The sequence below is a fragment of the Mustela nivalis genome, assembly GCF_964662115.1.
Source record: "Mustela nivalis genome assembly, chromosome: 8".
Taxonomy (NCBI): Eukaryota; Metazoa; Chordata; class Mammalia; order Carnivora; family Mustelidae; genus Mustela; species Mustela nivalis.
The window spans coordinates 85,558,856-85,577,776 of NC_139027.1; the positions used below are offsets into that span (position 1 = coordinate 85,558,856).

Consider the following 18,921-nt stretch of genomic DNA (forward strand, 5'->3'; position numbering starts at 1 on the left):
TGCTGTTACCTTGCTGATGTTGCCATCTGCAGACAGGGGGAATATGGTGAAACAAAAGGATTCTGCATGTAAGCTATCACCGTACTTCCTGCCCATAAAATGAGTTACCTGGTCTGAAGCCTTGTCTTGTGAAGTGGTATTGAGACAGAGAAACTAAAAGGACCCCATGAAAAACTGTGTTTTTTGCTCCTTTTCCTGCTACTATTGTTGCTAGGACCTACACCCCTGCCTTACACACACCTTATAGAACATATAATGTATGCTTTCCTTGAAAAGGTCAAGGAGTTAATGATTTCTTGGGAGTCTTCCAGCACAATAGAAAACATCTAAGGAGTGATCAGGTGGGGTTGCATGAATATTTTCCAAGATCCTCCAACTCATCAAGACCCTTGGCTCCAGGGCATGAGTGACATACAGAGGACACCGACTACTTGGAAGATGTGTATCAGCGCCAGACCACTGTCCTCAATAAACCTCCCCAAACCCAAACAAAAACGAGACTCACTCTCCTTTCCTTTCTGAGTCTCTCAGATGCTCTGTCTGTATCTGCACTCACCTTGTATCTTTAATAAACTCCGTTCTTACTTCCTCTCTGCTGGTGTTTGATTTCTATACAGTGAGAAGCCAAAAACCCTCTTGGCTGGTCCTTTGGGATGTCACTCCGGGCCTTCCAACCCAGCCAGCTAGCCTGCATCAGTTAGACAGCAGATGAGGGTTTTAAAATTTCACGGACAGAGACACTGGCAGACGACTGCAACAGGGAGTGCAAATCTGTATTCCTTGAGGGGAGGATTCCAATGATGGATCCTACATCCCTCCCTTCTCCAGGATGACCAGGGGGCTGGTTGGATACCAAGAAGAAAGAAAAAAGAAAAAAACCATATTGACTTGTATTTTCCCCTTTCATGAAAGAGGAGTCCTGAAATTTTGTTTAGATCACCTTGAAAATAAATCCTCACCACAAAGACTTAGCTTTATTCCTACTTTTGCAATTTAAACACATGAAATCTCTCTGAAAAGGTAGCCGTCTTCAATGTCTAGTGTCCGTGTCCTCTTCCATTAATTATTTAGATGTATTAGACTGAAGAGATCGAAATATAATAATAATACCACCACTACCCCTTCATATTCACTAGGTGTAAGTCTCTGTGCTAAATAATTTACATGCACTGTCTAAATTAATAACCGCAATAATTCAATGAGTAGGTATTGTTATCTCTATTTTACACGTGAGGGAACTGAACTTGGGAGAGAGTAAATAATTTACGCAAGGTCACCTAGCCAGTGAGGGAGGCGGGGACTGAACCTTGCCTTTCTAATCAATAATGTGATTCCAGGTGCTTGACACAAGGCATGGCTGTTGTTGCTGGGGACCTTGCTGGAGAGCGGGGTGCCGTGCTGGCCTGTATGGCTGTGAATATTTGGGGGCTCTAATTTCCATCACACTTGGATCATATAAATGAAGAAACAAAATGCAGGATGTGGATTCTTCCTTTCTCACTACCCACACTATGAAACCTATGCTCTTTGCACTAGAACACACCTAATATAAATATGCATGCATACATATGTGTACATTTATACATATATATACAGATATATATGCATGGGAAGACTATCTGGTTTGAAAATTAAAGCAACTGCTTAGATTCCCTCACCCTTATCTTCTTGTCTTTTTTTTTTTTTAAAGATTTTATTTATTTGACAGAGATCACAAGTAGACAGAGAGGCAGGCAGAGAGAGAGAGGAGGAAGCAGGCTCCCTGCTGAGCAGAGAGCCCGATGCGGGGCTCAATCCCAGGACCCCGGGATCATGACCTGAGCCGAAGGCAGAGGCTTTAACCCACTGAGCCACCCAGGTGCCCCATCTTCTTGTCTTTTGCCTACAATCTTGTACAGTTTTTTTCAAACCAGGATCACAGACTCATCAGCCTCCTCAGACGTATCTGTAGGTTTTGTGTTTGCTGTATGTGTATTTTAGGTTGTATGCTTTCATTTCCGTGATAGCCAAGAAATAGGGGTGCTCAATAGAAGGTGGCTGCAAATTCTCTGCCGTTCTTCCCGTTGAGGGGTGGGGTCTAATTCTCCTGGCCTTGAAGCTGCATTAGTGACTTGCTTGACCAGTAGAATGCAGCAGAATTTTCTGAGGCTTCTGGAGATAAGCATTAGAGGTCCTCACTTTCCAGCCCTGCCCTCTTGGTGTATTCTCTCCAGGGGCTGTGGGCGGCCTTTGATGAAGTCGGCCAACCCTGAGACTGCTGGGGAGACACCCCCATTAAGACCCTTCCCACCATCCTTGCAAAGTGCCTGGTCGGTGAACGAAGTCACCTTGGAGCCCTTGGAGCAGCCCATCCGCAAGCTGAGTACACAGAGCCAAGAACCTTCAGCCAAGTGCTGCACGAATTTGTGAAGGACAAAATTAGGAGATTGAATAAAATGGCTGTTGCTTAACTCCCTAGAAGTTAATTTTTAGGCAGCTAAATAGATAACTAGCCCAGTAGTACACATTTATTCCAAATAATCTCAATCTAGATCTACAAACATTTTTGGTAAGCAACAAGCTAGCAAATATTTTAGACTTTGAGGGACATAGAGTCTCTGATATAATTATTCAATTCTACTATTGTGTCATTAAAGCAGCCATAGGGGATATGCAAACGAATGAGCCTGGCTATGTACCAATAAAAGTTTATTTACAAAAACTGACAGCAAGCTGGAGTTAGCTGCAGAACATTGTTTGCTGGTCAAGCACTGTCATATTTCAGTGTTTGCTCTTTTTTCTTCTTTTTTAAAATTCATTTATTTTTTATTTTAATATTTAAAGAGAAAAGAATGCAATTTAATGCATTCAAATTGGCATCATGTAGCATTAAATGAAATGTGGGTTATTGAGACAAGAATGCAATTTGATGCTAGACGATGTAAAAATACACTATATAAATACATTTTACATAGAAGAAAGTGTCAAGAGACTTGGTCTATAGGATAGATGCAGGAATTTTATTTTGTTTATTTATTTATTTAATTTTTTTTAGATGCAGGAATTTTAAAGGAATCTTCTCTATCACAGTCCATATCCAATTTGTGTGATCCAGCTTTAACAAAACAATATTATGTCACATTAATGCTACTGATAGGGATTTAATTAATTTAATAGCTTATTTCTATTTAACTAAAAAATGTTTTTAGTGTATAGTTGTATGAAAGCTACAAACACAGAAATTTGCCTAGTTTTATATTGACACACATCACAGCATTATTATACTAAAAATGATTGAACTGATGGTGGGAATCCAAGGGAATTGTTTTCTTTATGAGTGCTCTGTACCTTCTCCATGTGAAAAATACAAGAAATACTGCCCTTTGACCTCATGTCCCTGGTGTTTGTCATGGTGGCAATCATTCACTGACCTGTGTTTGACTGGCACATGGTGCTGCATTTTCAATGCTAGTATAGCATTGAAACCTTAGGTAGCATCTCTACCTAAGGTTTTTCCAGAACCTTCTTTTGATCCAGAACTTCCTATTTGGTGCCCATTTCCATTGGCTTCCCTAGTTCCAATAAATTTTTATAGTTTCTTTTCTGTCTGGTGTGGTTAGCACTCTGGAGTAAGTAGTTTATCAAATTACATCCTCTAAAATACTCATACCAACTGAATTAACAGCTGCCAAGCCAAAGATATTACAAGGCCTCTGTCTCCCTGGAAGCACACAGCTAGATTACATCCCCAGTGCCTGAAATTAGGCATGGGGCATGTGATTGATTCAGGGTGTGGGGACTGTGGGCAGAAGTAAGACACACCATGCTGAGACCCCTAAAATGTCCCATGACATCCTGCCAGCATTGTGTTCTCTCATCCTGTGGGGCCATGGAGAGAACCTGTGGAGTGCTTCAAAGCCCTCAACAATGGAAGAGCTTCAAGTCAGAGTAGCCTGGGTCCCCTCCACCATGAGGAAGGATGTCAGCCTGCTGGACTTTCACCTAGGCAAAATTCAAATTTGATATTGGGAGTTGCTTCCATAATAAATAGAGCAGTCAGACCTAATTTGCAGGGGAGGCAGGGAGGAAGAGGGAAGGAATGGTTCCTGCTTCTCTCCAAGTAAAGTATATCTCCATGTTCTTTTTCTTCAATCTTTGGCACCGAGTATTTCCCATCTGCTAATGATGCCATCAGATAAGCAAACAAACAGGAAGGAAAGGAAGATAAATTATAAACCTAAAGTATCCGTTTTCATTCATTACTCAGCAATTTGTTTTATTGTTCTTCAGGTATGATTGTAGTTATAATTTCGTATTGAATACATAAAAGAGACAAATTTTCTGCAGAAAGGCTTTTTTAGTATGTCAGATGAGCGTACATATTGATATTTGAAAGTTTCACAAAAACCTTAAGGTGTGGTAGAATCATTCAGTTAAAGCACGCCCTAAATAGGGACCAAGTCCCTGAACCATGGCTATTTTTGATTTGTGTTTCATTCAGAACTCGGCCATTTTGCAAATTTGGTATGTGGTGATAATAGCATGGAACAGTAATTTAAGGTTCTCCCCCCTATAATTCCTAATCCGTGGCTCTTTCTCCAGCTCAGGAGGTTAAGGCATGTTACCATCATTCCTCAAAGATGGAATATAACTGTAAAATATAGAGAAATGAAGAGTCAGATATTTGGCTTCTGATTTTCTTTAGCCAAGTTGGTTTTAAGACAGAAGATTCAGAAGACCATACCATAGGAGGAACTAGTTATTATCTGTATCCAGTTGGCTAAAGGTTCTCTAAAATGTGGGTGACAGAGAAGCTAGAGTAGAACAAAGAAAGGTAGACACTGGTGGCCTAGAACCAGGAGCCATTTCCCTGCTCCTCCAACCCTAGGATGAGTCCAAGATCAGGGCAGTAAAAGAATCCCAAGGTGGGTTTGAAGATCACCAAAGAGAGAGAACACATGACTTGCTGGTCCTGGGGAACCATGGGAGGAAGCAAGATGTAAGGCAGCCCCTGCAACCAGGATGGCATAGGATAGCAAATGGACTCTATAAACAATAAGCCAAAGAGACTCCTGGGTGTCCCATCACTTCACAAGACACAGCTGTGATTTGTGAGCCTACCCAAAGTGGGAAAGGAGTAGCCTGTGAGAGGACCAGTTTATCTCCAGAGGCCTTGAGACTGCAGGAAGAGGAGAGGTGGTAGATCTGCTTGGCTGTGGTTGGACGCTAGACCAACCACAACCACGATACACACAGTGATGATGGATGGATGGATGGATGGTGGCTGAGAATCAGACTTGTCCTCCAGGGCTTCATGCCATGAACAGCTGCTCCCTCACACAGTTATGAATTTCACTTCAATGAAACTTGAGTTTTATTTTTGAGTATAAATACATTTGAGTATAAATAAAAAGGAAATTTATTTTTCCTTTGTTGAGATATAGTTCACATACCACACACTTCACCTTTTAAAGGGTATAATTCAGTAGTTTTGAGCATATTCACAGGTTCATGTAACCATTACTATTGTCTAATTCTAGAACATTCCATCACCCAAGAAAGAAACCCCATATGCATCTACAGTCACTCTCTACTCTCTCCTCACTCCAATCTCCAGGAAACACTAGTCTACTTTCTGTTTGTATGGATTTGCCTAATTCTGGACATTTCATATGAAAGGAAACATAAAATATTTGTCTTTCTGTGACTAACTTATTTCACTTGATAAAATGTTTTTAGTTTCAAACATTCTTTTGTATGGACATACCACATTTTCTTTATCCATTCATCAATATGGATACTTGATTTTTTTCTACTTTTTGCTATCATGAATTAGGCTGCTATGGATATTCATGTGTAAATTTTTGTGTGGATATATATGTTTATAACTTTTTGAGCTTTTTTTTTTTTAAATATTTTATTTATTTATTTGACAGAGATCACAAGGAGGCAGAGAGGCAGGCAGAGAGAGAGAAAGAGGAGGAAGCAGACTCCCCACAGAGCAGAGAGCCCGACGCGGGCCTCGATCCCAGTAATCTGGGATCATGACCTGAGCCGAAGGCAGAGGCTTTAAACCACTGAGCCACCCAGGCGCCCAACTTTTTGAGCTTTGCATTTATTTTCTATGGCTATTATAACAAAGTACAAAGTATAATGGCTTATAACAAAAATTTATTATCTTATAGTTCTGTAATTTAGAAGTCTGAAATTCATCTCATTGGACTAAAATCAAGGTGTTAGCAGAGCTTCATTCCCTCTTGGAGGCTCCCTTCCTTGCCCTTCTCAGCTTCAAGAGGTTGCCCACAGTCTTTGGCTCGTGGCTTTCTTTTTTCATCACCAAAGACAGATGCTTGGGGTAGAGATAGCACATTGCCATCTCTTTGGTTCTCCTTATTCATATCTTCTTCCAATTCTTTCATTACTTTTAAGATTACATTGGGTCCACCTTAATTATCCAGAATAATCTCCCTATTGATTAATAGGTCAGCTAATTAATTCCTATTTGAGATCTTACTATCTTTTGCCATGTGGGAATTCGTTGTTGTTGTTTACTTTTCAAAAAAAATTTAAACTCTATGCCCAAGTGGGGTTTGAACTCACAACCACGAGATCAGGTGTTGCATGTTCTCCTGACTGAGCCAGTCAAGCACCACAATACCATTTGCCATGTAACATAACATATTCACAGGATCCAGAGATTAGGATGGGCTTGCTAAGATGTTTGATCACTGAATCTCTATTTTTTTTGAAGACCTGTCAAACTGTTTTCCTTAGCAGACACACCATTTTACATCTTCACTAGCAAAGTAAGTGTGTTCCAATTTCTCTACACTCTTACCAATACTTGCCATGTCTCGTTTTTGATTATTGACATGCTTGTGTGTGGTTTTGATATACATTTTCATGGGGTTCATGTCCATTTGTACATCTTTTGCATAGAGATATCTCTTCAAATCCTTTTTCCATTTAATTGGATTTCTATGCTTTTTTATTGGGTAGTTGTAGAAGCTCTTTATATATTCTAGATTCTAGACCTTTATCAGATATATGATTTGTAAATATTTTCTTTCATTTTGTGACTTGTCCTTTCACTTTCTTAATGGTACCCTTTGAAGCACAAAGGTTTTTACTGTGGTGCAGTCCAGTTTATATACCTTCAAATTCATTAATTATTTCTTCTGCTTGTTAAAATCTGCTTTTAGGCCCCTTTAGCAAAATTTTAATTTCAGAGATCATACTTTCCAACTCTAAAATTTCTATTTCATTATTTTTATAATATCTATAACTTTATTGATAGTCTCTGTTATATGAACCATTGCTCTTACACGTTTAAAAAATTATTTAGACATGGTTATCTTTTGTTCTTTGAACATAATTATAATAGCTGATTTAAAGTTTTTATCTAGTAAATTCAACATCTATCTTCCTCATAGATTTTTTTTTTTCCATCTTTGGGCTATATTTTCTTGTTTGTCGTATGTCTCATAATCATTTGTTAAAAACTGGACATTTTGTATTATTTACTATGGCAATTCTGGAAATTGGATTCTCTTCCCTTCTCCGTGGTTATTTATTTTGCTATTTGTTAGTGACCCTCTGTACTAATTATGTAAATTCTGTATTCCTTGTTGTATTCAGTCACTGAGGTCTTTGCTCAGTTTCAGCGTTTAGCCAGTGATTGGAGAGTGATTTTCTTTAATGCCTTGAACCAATAAGTTACCTAGCCTTTGCCAAGGGGTCTATGTGTATACTGAAGCATGTCTTGAAGACTTGAATCTCAGGTTTTTTCTGGGCATACACACATCTCTGCATATGACTTGCTTGTCTTATGCAGAGATGTCAAAGGTTTTTCAAAGACTGCTACAGATATCTCATTCCCAGTTTTTTATTATAAGACTTTGGTCAGCCTCTTGTTACCTCTAACTGGTATCACTGCCTCAGATAGCTGCAATGTTAAAGAATGCTGCTGGTTGTTTTTAGCAAACACCCTAGTGATAGGGCTGTTAGCCCCAGATGGCTCTGAATCAGGAAAAGAACTACAATCTCTGAGAAAGGTGTTTTGCAGTGAGTTGTGAGAGAGGCCAAATAGTGCTAGTTTTCTAGGGCTTTTGGGAAGCTCAAAAGCTGTTCTGACCCTCCAGTGGCTGCTAGCATTCTGGTTTTCACACCTATCATAGTTGTGAGGCTGTTGTTCAAGACTCTCTGGGAGCTGGAGAGGAAGGAAAGAGAATATGGCAAGTTAAAAATGCCACAAAGCTCACTGTTCTTATTGAGATTTAGACATTCTTCATGAATGAACACTCTTTGGATTGTGGTCAGCCCTTAGTTATTGTCCTAATGTCTGAAAAACCTGATTCCAATGATTTCTTCCAGTGTTCTTATTGCTTTCACGGAGGGAGTGGATTTCTGGTAGATCTCACACTGCCATATTAGAAGTGCTCTTCTGTAGTCCAGTATTTAAACACAACCTTGGGGTAAGAATGGGATTAAATCCAAGCTAGGTTAGAAATATCATTTTTCGGGGCACCTGAGCATCTCAGTTGGCTAGAAATATCATTTTTCATAATACCAAGATTTTTTTCCCTCATATTTTAACATCCCAGAAGTTGAAATGCAGTTTGCCATCACTATTTGCTAGTCAGTAGTTTTAAGAATTTGTTCTTGTCTCCTTGTGAGATTAAAATTGCAGAATGTATCAGTAGTTCAAAAGGAAATCCTGAAGATGATAGTAGAGCACCCTTCATTTTTATTTTTTTTTAAGATTTTATTTATTTATTTGACAAAGAGAGTACAAGCAGGGAGAGCAGCAGGCAGAGGGAGAGAGAGAAGCAATCTCCCTGCTAAGCAGGGAGCCTGATGCGGGCTCAATCCCAGGAATCCAGTATCATGACCTGAGCAAAAGATAGATGCTTACCTAACTGAGCCACCCAGGTATCCCATTGCTTCTGATGGTGCAGAGAACAGCTGTGGGTCAGAAAATTATAGACATTAGTGACTCTTATTCAAAAAGTGATTCAGAAGAGAGCCTCTGAATATTAATGCTTTAATAATACCTTAAATAAGGGTGCCTGGGTGGCTCAGTCTATTAAGCATCATGCCTTCAGCTCAGGTCCTGATCCCAGGGTCCTGGAATAAAGCTCCATACTGGGTTCTCTGCTTGGTGGGGAGCCTGCTTCTCCCTCTGCCTCTCCCCCTGCTTGTATTCTCCTGCTCTCTCTCTCTCTGTAAAATACATAAAATCTTTTAAGAAAAAGGAATATCTTAATCTATTTCACTTATATTTAGCTTTTCTGTATATACAAGCATGATGATGGAACGCAAAATTTGTCTAAATAAGCTTAAAAGCCTTTCCAACCAACTTACAAGTTCAAAATATTGTTTAGCAGAGCTAGAACATGAGCATAAATACTGCAAATCTTCTAGTAAGCATGTTAAAAAGACAAAAAGGAACAAGTAAAATTAATTTTCATATATTTTTATTTAACCCCAACTGTCTGAAATATCACTTCAGTATCATTAATATAACACAATGATTGAAATAGTTTATATTCATCTTCTCACAGTAAGTTTTAGAAATCCGAGGTGTATTTTCTACTTTACATCTCAAATCTCATGAGCCCCATTTCAGCTGTTCAATATCCTTATGTGGCTTGTGGCTGCTGTGTTCGTCAGCACATACTTGAGATCTCACTACTTTAATTACAGCATTTTTCTCTGTAGTGGTGCTTCTTATACTTAAGGATGTCTTTGATGAGATGAAATATGGTAATTTTTACCTTGAACTGGGAAGGGGATTCAAGACAGAAATTAAGTTTAGTGATGGAAAAAACAGTTACGTTACATAGACCTGTCATGTAGGTTAGACGAGAGCTGTCTGCAACACCACTGTTGTCTCGGGATTCCTAGGCCAGCTGAGGCCACCTCTCAGAGCCCCTCTGGAAAGGTAACTTCAGTATCATGGTTGCGGTTCTTCATTCCTGCCGCCCAACATGGCTGCCAAGGTCCCGGCTGGTCTTCCCTTAGAGGCTTTGCACAGGGCTCCCTCAAACAGGCTTCACAAATGTGAAGAGGTGTGGTTCAAAAAGAACCCTCCCCAGTGGCTTCAGGCCAGCATTATTATTATTATTTTTTTAAATCGCCAAGGGGCATGCTGTTGTTCTAATCCTCTTTTTTCTCCCCCCTTGTGAGGATCAGGAAGTCAGCAATGACAGGAAAGTATTTTTCAAAGTCATTGATTTTTCTTTTATTTTACTTTTGTGATCAGCTTCTCAGGTGGCATCTCATTTTTCAGGTTAAGTACTGTTTGTTTCTCCAGTGTGATGCAATTTAGGACAGTAGCTGGGAATAGTGGATGAAATGCCAGTGCTCTATGCCTGCTTTCTCTATATCACGTGAGAGGCACTCTACACCCTGAGTGGGACCCACATAGAGACTGGCTTCTAATAACAAAATAAAAATTGTACTTGACTGACTCATGTAGTTCAGATGCATTTTAGTATTCTGGGGATTTAGAGAACTTGAAAAACCGGGATCCTCTGTTAATCTCCATAACTTTCATAGCATAGTTTCTCAAAATATTCAAATTATAATTGTCCTCCAAAACTTGAAGTATTTGGGTATGGGTTACTTGAGTATTCAAGCAGTATATCTAGATACTAGAGGCTGCTTTAAAAAGCCTACCGTAATGGTTCCAAGCATGAGCTTTGAAGTCAGACGAGGATTGCAAGCCAGCCCCTGGCATTTCCTGGCCATGTAATTATAGGTCGATGAGTAAACTTGAGTCCCAGCTTTCTGGGTCTAATAAAATAGCTACCTTAGAAGGTGATTTTGTGAAGCCTAAACGCAACCATCTACCCCAAGGCTTGCCTAAATAGCTCTTGGTAAATTGTGCAGTGGTCTCCCGGATCTCTGGCGGAGATAGTCCAAGACCCCAGTGGATGCCTAGAACCAAAGATAGTACTTAATCCTATATATACTATATTTTTATACATACCTATGATAAAGCTTAATGTATAAATTAGGCACAGTAGAGATTAATGACAACATAGAACAATTGTAACAATATACAGCAATAAATGTTATATGAATGTGGTCTGAGTATATGATTGTGCTCTACTCACCCTTCCTCTTGTGACGATGTGAGATGATAAGATGCCTATATGATGAGATGAAATTGAGTTGAATGGTGTAGGTGCTGCGACATAGCCTTACACCACTATTGACCTCCTGCTGACAGGTCAGAAGGAGGGTCATCTGGTTCCGGAGGATCATCTGGCGGCTGACCTTGGGTAACTGAACCATGGGTAGCAAAACCAGGGATAAGCCTGGGGGCCACTGTATTTATAATGAAAGGTGGGCAAACCTTTTCTATAAAGGGCCAGATAATTCATGTTTAGGCTTGGCAGGTGGACGATAAGTTCTCTTTATATGTGGCAGCCGAGATAATACCTGAACACGGGAGTATGGCTGTGTGCCAATAAAACTTTATTTACAACAATAGGCAGTTTGCCAATCCCAGCTTCCTGGAGGGGCCAGCCCTCCTCCTGAAGCATTCTATGCTCCAGGGTTTCTAATATTTTAGGCCTAGAGCTCCCTTAACCCTTGGAGCCTTCAGCCAAGAGGCAGCTTTGGTTCTGAATGGATGCCTTTGTTATGCAAATCGTTGACGCTCCAGGCACTTAGATTTCCCTCCCTCTCCCTTTACTCCTCCCTGTCCCTCACCCTCATCCATGTCTCCCCGCTCCTCCTTCATCCCTGTGTCAGCCTCTTGACAGTCCTTCCTGGTCTTCCCCCCTCGGTCCTCCCAGGAGCGACCGGATCCGAGAGGCCACCAGTCAGTCCCCCACGGAGGCATCTCAGCGGCAAGGCCGGCCCCTCCGCGGCTGCTCTCTGAGTCTGGGGGGAGCAGCCTTTTAATCAGGACCTTTGGAGCCAGGTCTGCGTTTTAATTATCTGGAAGCAGGCAGTCATCTTGTGGGGGCAAGAAAACTGACAGTAACACAGAGGTGGTAGGAGTCTTCTCTGATGCAGCCCAGATGTGGAGCTGTGATTTATGGCTCCCGAATTCCCCAGCTGCTCACATCAGTCCTGACATCAAACACCTGAGTGCCTCCCTTCAACGCTTCCTTTGCACTGTGCCCAGAAAGCACAAATGACCGGGAACATCTTTCGAGCAGCCTAATGAACCGATTTTCCCGCCACAGCCAGCGCAAAGATCCCACGGTGGGTGGGACATGGAGGCAGCTTAACATGATTTCTCCAGCCCAAGGCCTTCCTCTGATAACTTAGGCATATTTTCTAAGATCCAAAGCCCTGGCCAGCGGGGGATGGGTCTTCCAAGGCAATCCATTAACCAAAATGCTGGGCTACTAACTCGACATCCGGATGTGGTTGCCTAAAAAATTCCTGCTTGTTTTTGCCACTGTAGATCTTCATATTTGGCAGTGAGCCCTTGGGTGAAGAAGACAGAGCCTGCCTCTGGTCTCGGCCCAGGCAGTGTCCCTACTCACAGTTCCAGAGCCTGCTGCTGGTACCCCATTTGCCAATTTTCTAATTAGCTTTCAGCTTTTTGCTGGGTTCTTCTAGGGATGCCTCTTTCTTCTGCCCCTCACTCATTTTTATCTGCAACTTTTACAAATGAAAACAGAGAAACGTCTAGACAAATGAAAACATGTTTTTATTTACAAGAAAAAGGTCTGTACACTGTGTATACATAAAAATATACAAAACCAAAATAGAAAATATCAAAGGTGTTAAAATGTATACAAACACTTTTTTCAAATGTGACTCCTGGAAAAAGCTCAGGCCTTAATTAATTTGAAGAGTACACATTTCAGTTTAAAAATTATCATACAAAAAATTCCCAAAGCTGTTAAAAAAGTTCGTAAGATTTTAGCTAGCGTACAACAGGATGTATGGTATCATAAATGTTAGGTTTTTAGCATTACCAGTGCAGTTAATTTGTTTGAAACCTACCTGGTAAGAATACTGTTTTCCACAGAACCAATATTCAGTTTTCCCCACTATCTTTGTAAAAGCCATGAGCTATAATAAGTAACCTTCTCATCAATGTTCAATGTTCCATTAGGTTTCCGATGAGGTTACGATGTTCGGTAATGGTTCTACCTACATAGTGCCTTTTAAATATTTCTGCCATTAAAAAAATTTTCTGCCATATTTTCAAACACGCCCAGGGTGTGTAGAATATCAGTGTGTGGGAAGACGGCATTTATTTTTTTAATAGAAGTGCATATAACACTTGCTTTCTTCTACTAAAAAATTGGCATTTGCATAATTAAAATAAAATTTATTGTAAAGGTTTCAGGAATAAAGTTTGATGAAAAAAGACAATATAAGACCGACCATGTGTGTAGATATGTATATATACAATTATATAACTATATCTACATGCACACTCTCATAACGAAAGTAAGAACTATAGCAATGTCTTTAATTCTTTAAATTCTATCATTCCAAGCTTGTAGAAGAATATGCTGGATTATTGTTTCTTACTAAAAGGCTTCATTCACTTAATAAAACAAAAATCAGAACTTACATTTTATCCTTGAATTCCCGGAGCGATATCTTTCGTTTACCAGTTGTGTAAGTAATGCCCAAGTGACAAGAACATGCAGAGTATTTTCACAATGGAAATGTCCAGAATATAAAAAAACAAGTTGGAACTCAGGCACGTTTTACCTAAGCAATTAATTTCTAAACGCAGCTGCCTGAATGGGCTATTAACAACCGAGTAGAGAGCTCTTAGCTATCAGAAAGTAGGAAGTCGAATCAGACAATGGCAGAATACAGAAACAACTTGGCCAGTCATGGATTTCTTGATAACTCCCCCCTTCCTCCCTCTGTCTCTTCCTATAGCTAAACAGAAATGGGACCAGGTCACTTTGCCCACCAGCCTCAAACACGTGCGGTGTGTTGATCTCTGAGAGAGGCTGGAGAGAGAACTTTCATCATGTCATTTGTGCCCGGAGAACACCTCCATTGTGTGCCATTACTCACGTGAGACTGATCCCACTTAACGCAGCCAAACAGGACCTAATTAATTCAGTGGCTGCAAGTGCTCCCGCCCGGAAGGGTCAGCCAGCAACATAAGGTATTCATCTGTTCCACCAGAATGAACTGGCTCATAAACACGTAATGGAACAACCCCGTGGTAGCTTTAAACAGCTACTTTTATTTCCCAGTTTTGTAAATGCTAATGATCATTTCAGCCTCGCTTTGTCCAGATGCTATGGCTACAATGACAGATGATTACTGGTGAGTTCAGGATTGATTAAATGTCTGGCTCAGAGACTGAGGGCACAAGACGCTTGAAGGGCTATGACTGAAGCAGGGCTCTCCGAGCTCTGCGTCTAGGCGAAAAGGAAGGCCCCAGTAATTGAAAAATGGGCAAAAGTCGCTCACATGGCTTAACTTAATGTATGCCCTTGATGTTGCACGATGCATATATGCAACTTTTAATGGAGCTTCTCTTGGCCTCTGCACAAAGTTCTTGATAAAAACAGCCCTGTAAGAACTTAGTGGGGAAGGTCAGGTACACAGGGCCAGCACCGGTATTCCCCGTGGACAGTGAGCGTCGGACACCTGTTAAACCCTACCCGCATACCTGGGAGAGGGACTGGGGAAACAAGTCAGTGAAAACCTAGATAAAGGTGAGTTGTCATTCTTGGCCAAAATTCGTTTCTTTGAGATAACAACAACCGTCACAAAAGGGGTTGTGAAATTATTTTGGGACAGCTAATGCTTTCTGGTTGCACCTTAAAGATCATATGGACATCCCTTCCAGAAGCAGTTGGAGTGTCTTGGGAGGGGCAGAGCCTGGAAGAAATGTACTAGGACAGCATTTATCGTTAACTACTCCACAGAAGAGCTGTATGTTTACAGCAGTTCAGGAAATGTAGCCTAGAAGGACTTAATCAATGTCTGGCAAAATACTGGCACTTAGGGCCAATTTAGCTAATACTAGACACAGTCGTGTTAACTCTAACTGCATGATATTTTTGGGAAGCTAAACTAAACTTTCAAATAGAAGAATGCCCAGTCACGCTATATTAATATGTGTACCACATTTTCTGAATGTTTCGCAGACCCTGATTTCCAAGAGTCTTCAAGGCCATAATAAATTCAAAAATTTTAATTGGATTTCCTTTATGCTCTTCAGTCTTTCTTGTAATGTCAGTGAGACTGAAAGGACCTTTTAAAAGTACATGCGTTACAACAAAATGCTATTTAAAAATCTTTGAAGTGTTTGAAGTACTTTCTGGGGCTTTTGAACTTGAATATTTATAGTGACCCCCAATGAATCTTTCTCTAACCAGCCTCTTATATCACCAAAGGGGGCTGTCTTGGGTAATAAGATCTGAAGGAAATCTACCAGGAAGACTATCAAAGGAACTTCAGTGTCATGGACATTTGAAGGCAGAGCTGGGAGGTCTAGGGAGAACCAAGACCATGGAAGGACGGCTCACTGTACTCAGAGCAACCTCACAATCTGAACTCCGTACTCACTACACATGGGGACAAGACTAAGGTCTTTCAGGAAACCAGAGAGAAAAGCGGCTTGACCACATTAGCTTACACATAAGCTACTGTGTAGGACAAAATGATCGATGTCTTCTCACAGACCTGGAAAGAAAGCTCTCAAAATGGGCTTCTAGTGGATGCTGTCATAACTGAAATTTTTCTATTACTCCTCTAGTTCACTGTTATAATAAGCCATAGGAGAGAGATGCCCATTACCCAACCCGATTTCTGGGGAGTTAGACTCACCAAACAGAAGCTGTCAATTTCTATAAACCGTTCTTGCTCAAGAAAGTAGTTTGGAGAGCACTCAGGGAAAAACCAATCCTGGAACAGAAAAAACTTTCCCACTAAACTGTCCTGACATTCATAGACTTGCAAGGGAGAATGTATTTAATTTAAAAAGTCTTACCTCTTGTGCTATGTTTTGGTTACACAGAGAGACAGCATGTTCAATTAATGTATTCCAAAATGTTTCTGTTTCACTACATTATAGCAATGTATCAGTGGTAAAAGTTGAGATTAAAAACAAAATAAAACAGATCTGAATATAGCTAACATATTGGGGTGACAACTTCTTCCCCCAGTACCTTTGCTTCTCAAGCATATACGTATTTTCCTTGTTAAAGAACAATGTTTTCACACAATTTTATTTAATTATATGGCTTGTATGTTGCTGACATAAAATATATCTGTGAAAACAGGGACAGGGTTCTTCAACATCTGTTTGCAGGGAGAATTGGTGAACATCTAGTACATCATTGCTGGGGTTCCAGCAGCTGCTATTGGCCTGAAAGAAATCTCCATGAAAGAGACAGGTGTGCATCCCCAGAAGCACAGAGTGAAGGCTCCATATCCCCTCCTTCTGACAGGGTCCTCCCCACGGTGGCAGGGGGTCACAAGTGTCTGTGGGTGTAACAGTGTAAGGGCTGTGAGGAGGACTGGCAGCTGAGGATGTACCTACCATGCAGGAAAGCTGGGAGGATTCTGGCCCTGGGCCACCCTGCAGCCAGGTGATTGTGTATTTATTTGTCAAAGTAAGAAAATACTGCGGGAAAACAAAGCGTCTCCTCTGTAGTGCTATCCCAGGGTTGACTTTTTCCTTGGACTGCTCGAGAGGGGTGTTTTCTGGTTTTAGAAATCTGTCCTGATACACAAAGAGCAAGCTTGGGCGGGCACTGGGAAATAGAACAGGGGAATGCCACAGCTTGCCAGCAAGCAAGTTTGCCATCTCTCAACACATACGGGGGAATTTTATTGTTAAGATAAACACATCTGAGTGCTGATTCAGATGCTTGTCATAAATGCTAGGATCTTTAATAATGAACAAATGTGTGAGTGACACACTAGGTGCTACAGATACTGTACCCCAACATGGGTGTCTAAACCATTTCATAATATCAAGTACATCACTGAAAACTGTAGCGGAAACCAAGCCTCACAGGGGTGCCCACGGCTTAAGAAAAGGTTAATATTTCTGGAGGTATAATACACATTTGTCATATGTTTGCTTCTTTTTTTTTTTTTTTTTTGCATCTTTCTTGAGCTTCTTTTCCTTTTAAATTCCATTCCTGTATTCAAAGCAGTCATAAATACTCCATGGCTTAGAAAAAGAAGAATTCTTGTGGCCACCGCTAAGTGACAGTCTAAAGGACTGAAGACTACATTGCCTAAAATACATCTTCAAGTATTCTCCTGTGACTCAGAGGACAACAGTAGTACCTTATTGCACATCGATTCTCAAGAGCCGCTCTTCAAGACGGGGGACCAGCGGGGTTGGGCGCGGGGCAGCGCACGGCCCGAAGCCCAGGCAGAACCACCTTTCCCTTGCGGTGCAGGTCGCCCTGGGCGCCGGTGTTCAGCCTCTGCACCAGCAGCTTCTCGTAGAGCAGTGGGTGGTAGGCGCCAAGCGTGCACGCCGCGTCATAGTACAGCTCGTGGTAGTGGCACAGCTCCGTCTGCCGGATAGACGGGATGTACTCGTACACGTGCACTTCGCCGCACAGGGACATCATGATGAGGATCCCTGCCGCGGAAAGAAAATCAGAAACTCTTGAACAACTTGGGGCGGGAGGGAGAATGTGTCGGAGCGCGGTGGTGGGAGTGACTGTGGGATGCCCACTTGGTCTGCACTCGTTTCTTGTCACTTACACATTTGCAGTGTTAGGACCGCCAGCAAGTAGCCTGTCTTTGGCTCATGGGGCACCTCCGGAGATGTGACAGGCGCACATTCTGGCGTCTGGCTGATTATTGTGGGCGGGGCGGCGAGAGAGGAGGAGGAGGAGACAAAGGCACTGAACTGAACAAGAGGACAGTCTAGTAACAGATTTGCATTCCCCAAGTTAAAGTATCTTGTGTCACGGTCCACACACACAACCTGTCCTTATTTGCAAGAGTGGTTGCCGAAGAAATGGCTAGAAAAAGACTGACTATAAAATAGTTGCTTGATTGTAACTGATTCTAAGATAGTTGTTTGAAAAGAAAGAGATGGAAGTGGAGACGCAGAGTTGAAGATTCCTATTACCAAAATTATTGATCTCCCTGCAACTGTCAGTACTAAAGTCGCTTTAATTTCTTTCTTTCTTTTTTAATGTTTCAAATAGAGAGCTATCAAACTTTATCCTCCCTGGGCAAATCTAGTTCTTGATCTAGAAGGGCTAAAAGGCTTTCTTTTTCCCCAGCACCACCACCATCTTTGTTAATATCCTTTAACTATACACACACACACACACACACACACACATCCCTTTTATGAAAGAGCGATCCTTTCTAATGAAAAAAAACATAGTCACAATGGTTAGTTCCTGTTAAATGGCAACATCTATCTGCAGGGGACAATTGTATTTCTTATTAATCAACCATGACAATCCTCACAATCAGAGAATATCATGCATAAGGGCCACAGGGAGAGGAGAGAGAAGGGGCAGAATTTTGTCCGGGTCCAGAGGAACTCCTCAAGGAGGTGAGACTGAACCTCCCAGGCTGCCTGGCAGACAAGGGGAGGAAGAGAAGCAGGAGTAAGAGTGCTGGTCCACAGATGACAATGGCATCCTGTTTAGAAGCCTTTAAAGTCTTGAGGGCCAGGGCACAGGATTGTGGCTGAGAATAAAACCGATTCCTAACAGAGAATCAGTTCAAATTCTAAGAAGCAAAAATGTCCTCAAAAGCTCTGTCAAAACAATTAAAAATAGAGCTACTCTATGACCCTGCAACTGCACTACTGGGTATTTACCCCAAACATACTGATGTAGTGAAAAGAAGGGCCAGATGTACCCCAATGTTCATGGCCACAATCGCCACACTGTGGAAAGAACCAAGATGCCCTTCAACAGACGAATGGATAAGGAAGATCTGGTCCATGTATACAAGGAGCATTATGCCTCCATCAGAAAGGATGAATACCCA

At 41.3% G+C, this 18,921-nt stretch overlaps 1 protein-coding gene across 6 annotated transcripts in view; it reads right to left on the reverse strand.

Annotated features, from left to right (window-relative positions):
- Positions 1 to 12,634: 12,634 nt before the first annotated feature.
- Positions 12,635 to 18,921, reverse strand: part of ST6GAL2 (ST6 beta-galactoside alpha-2,6-sialyltransferase 2) — a 79,986-nt gene continuing 73,699 nt past the window's right edge. For all 6 annotated transcript variants that reach the window (XM_082743812.1, XM_082743814.1, XM_082743811.1 and 3 more), the window contains exon 6: positions 12,635 to 17,542. In XM_082743812.1, the coding sequence (XP_082599938.1) occupies positions 17,271 to 17,542 (272 nt within the window). In that variant the 3' untranslated portion in view covers positions 12,635 to 17,270. The remainder of the gene's footprint in view (positions 17,543 to 18,921) is intronic.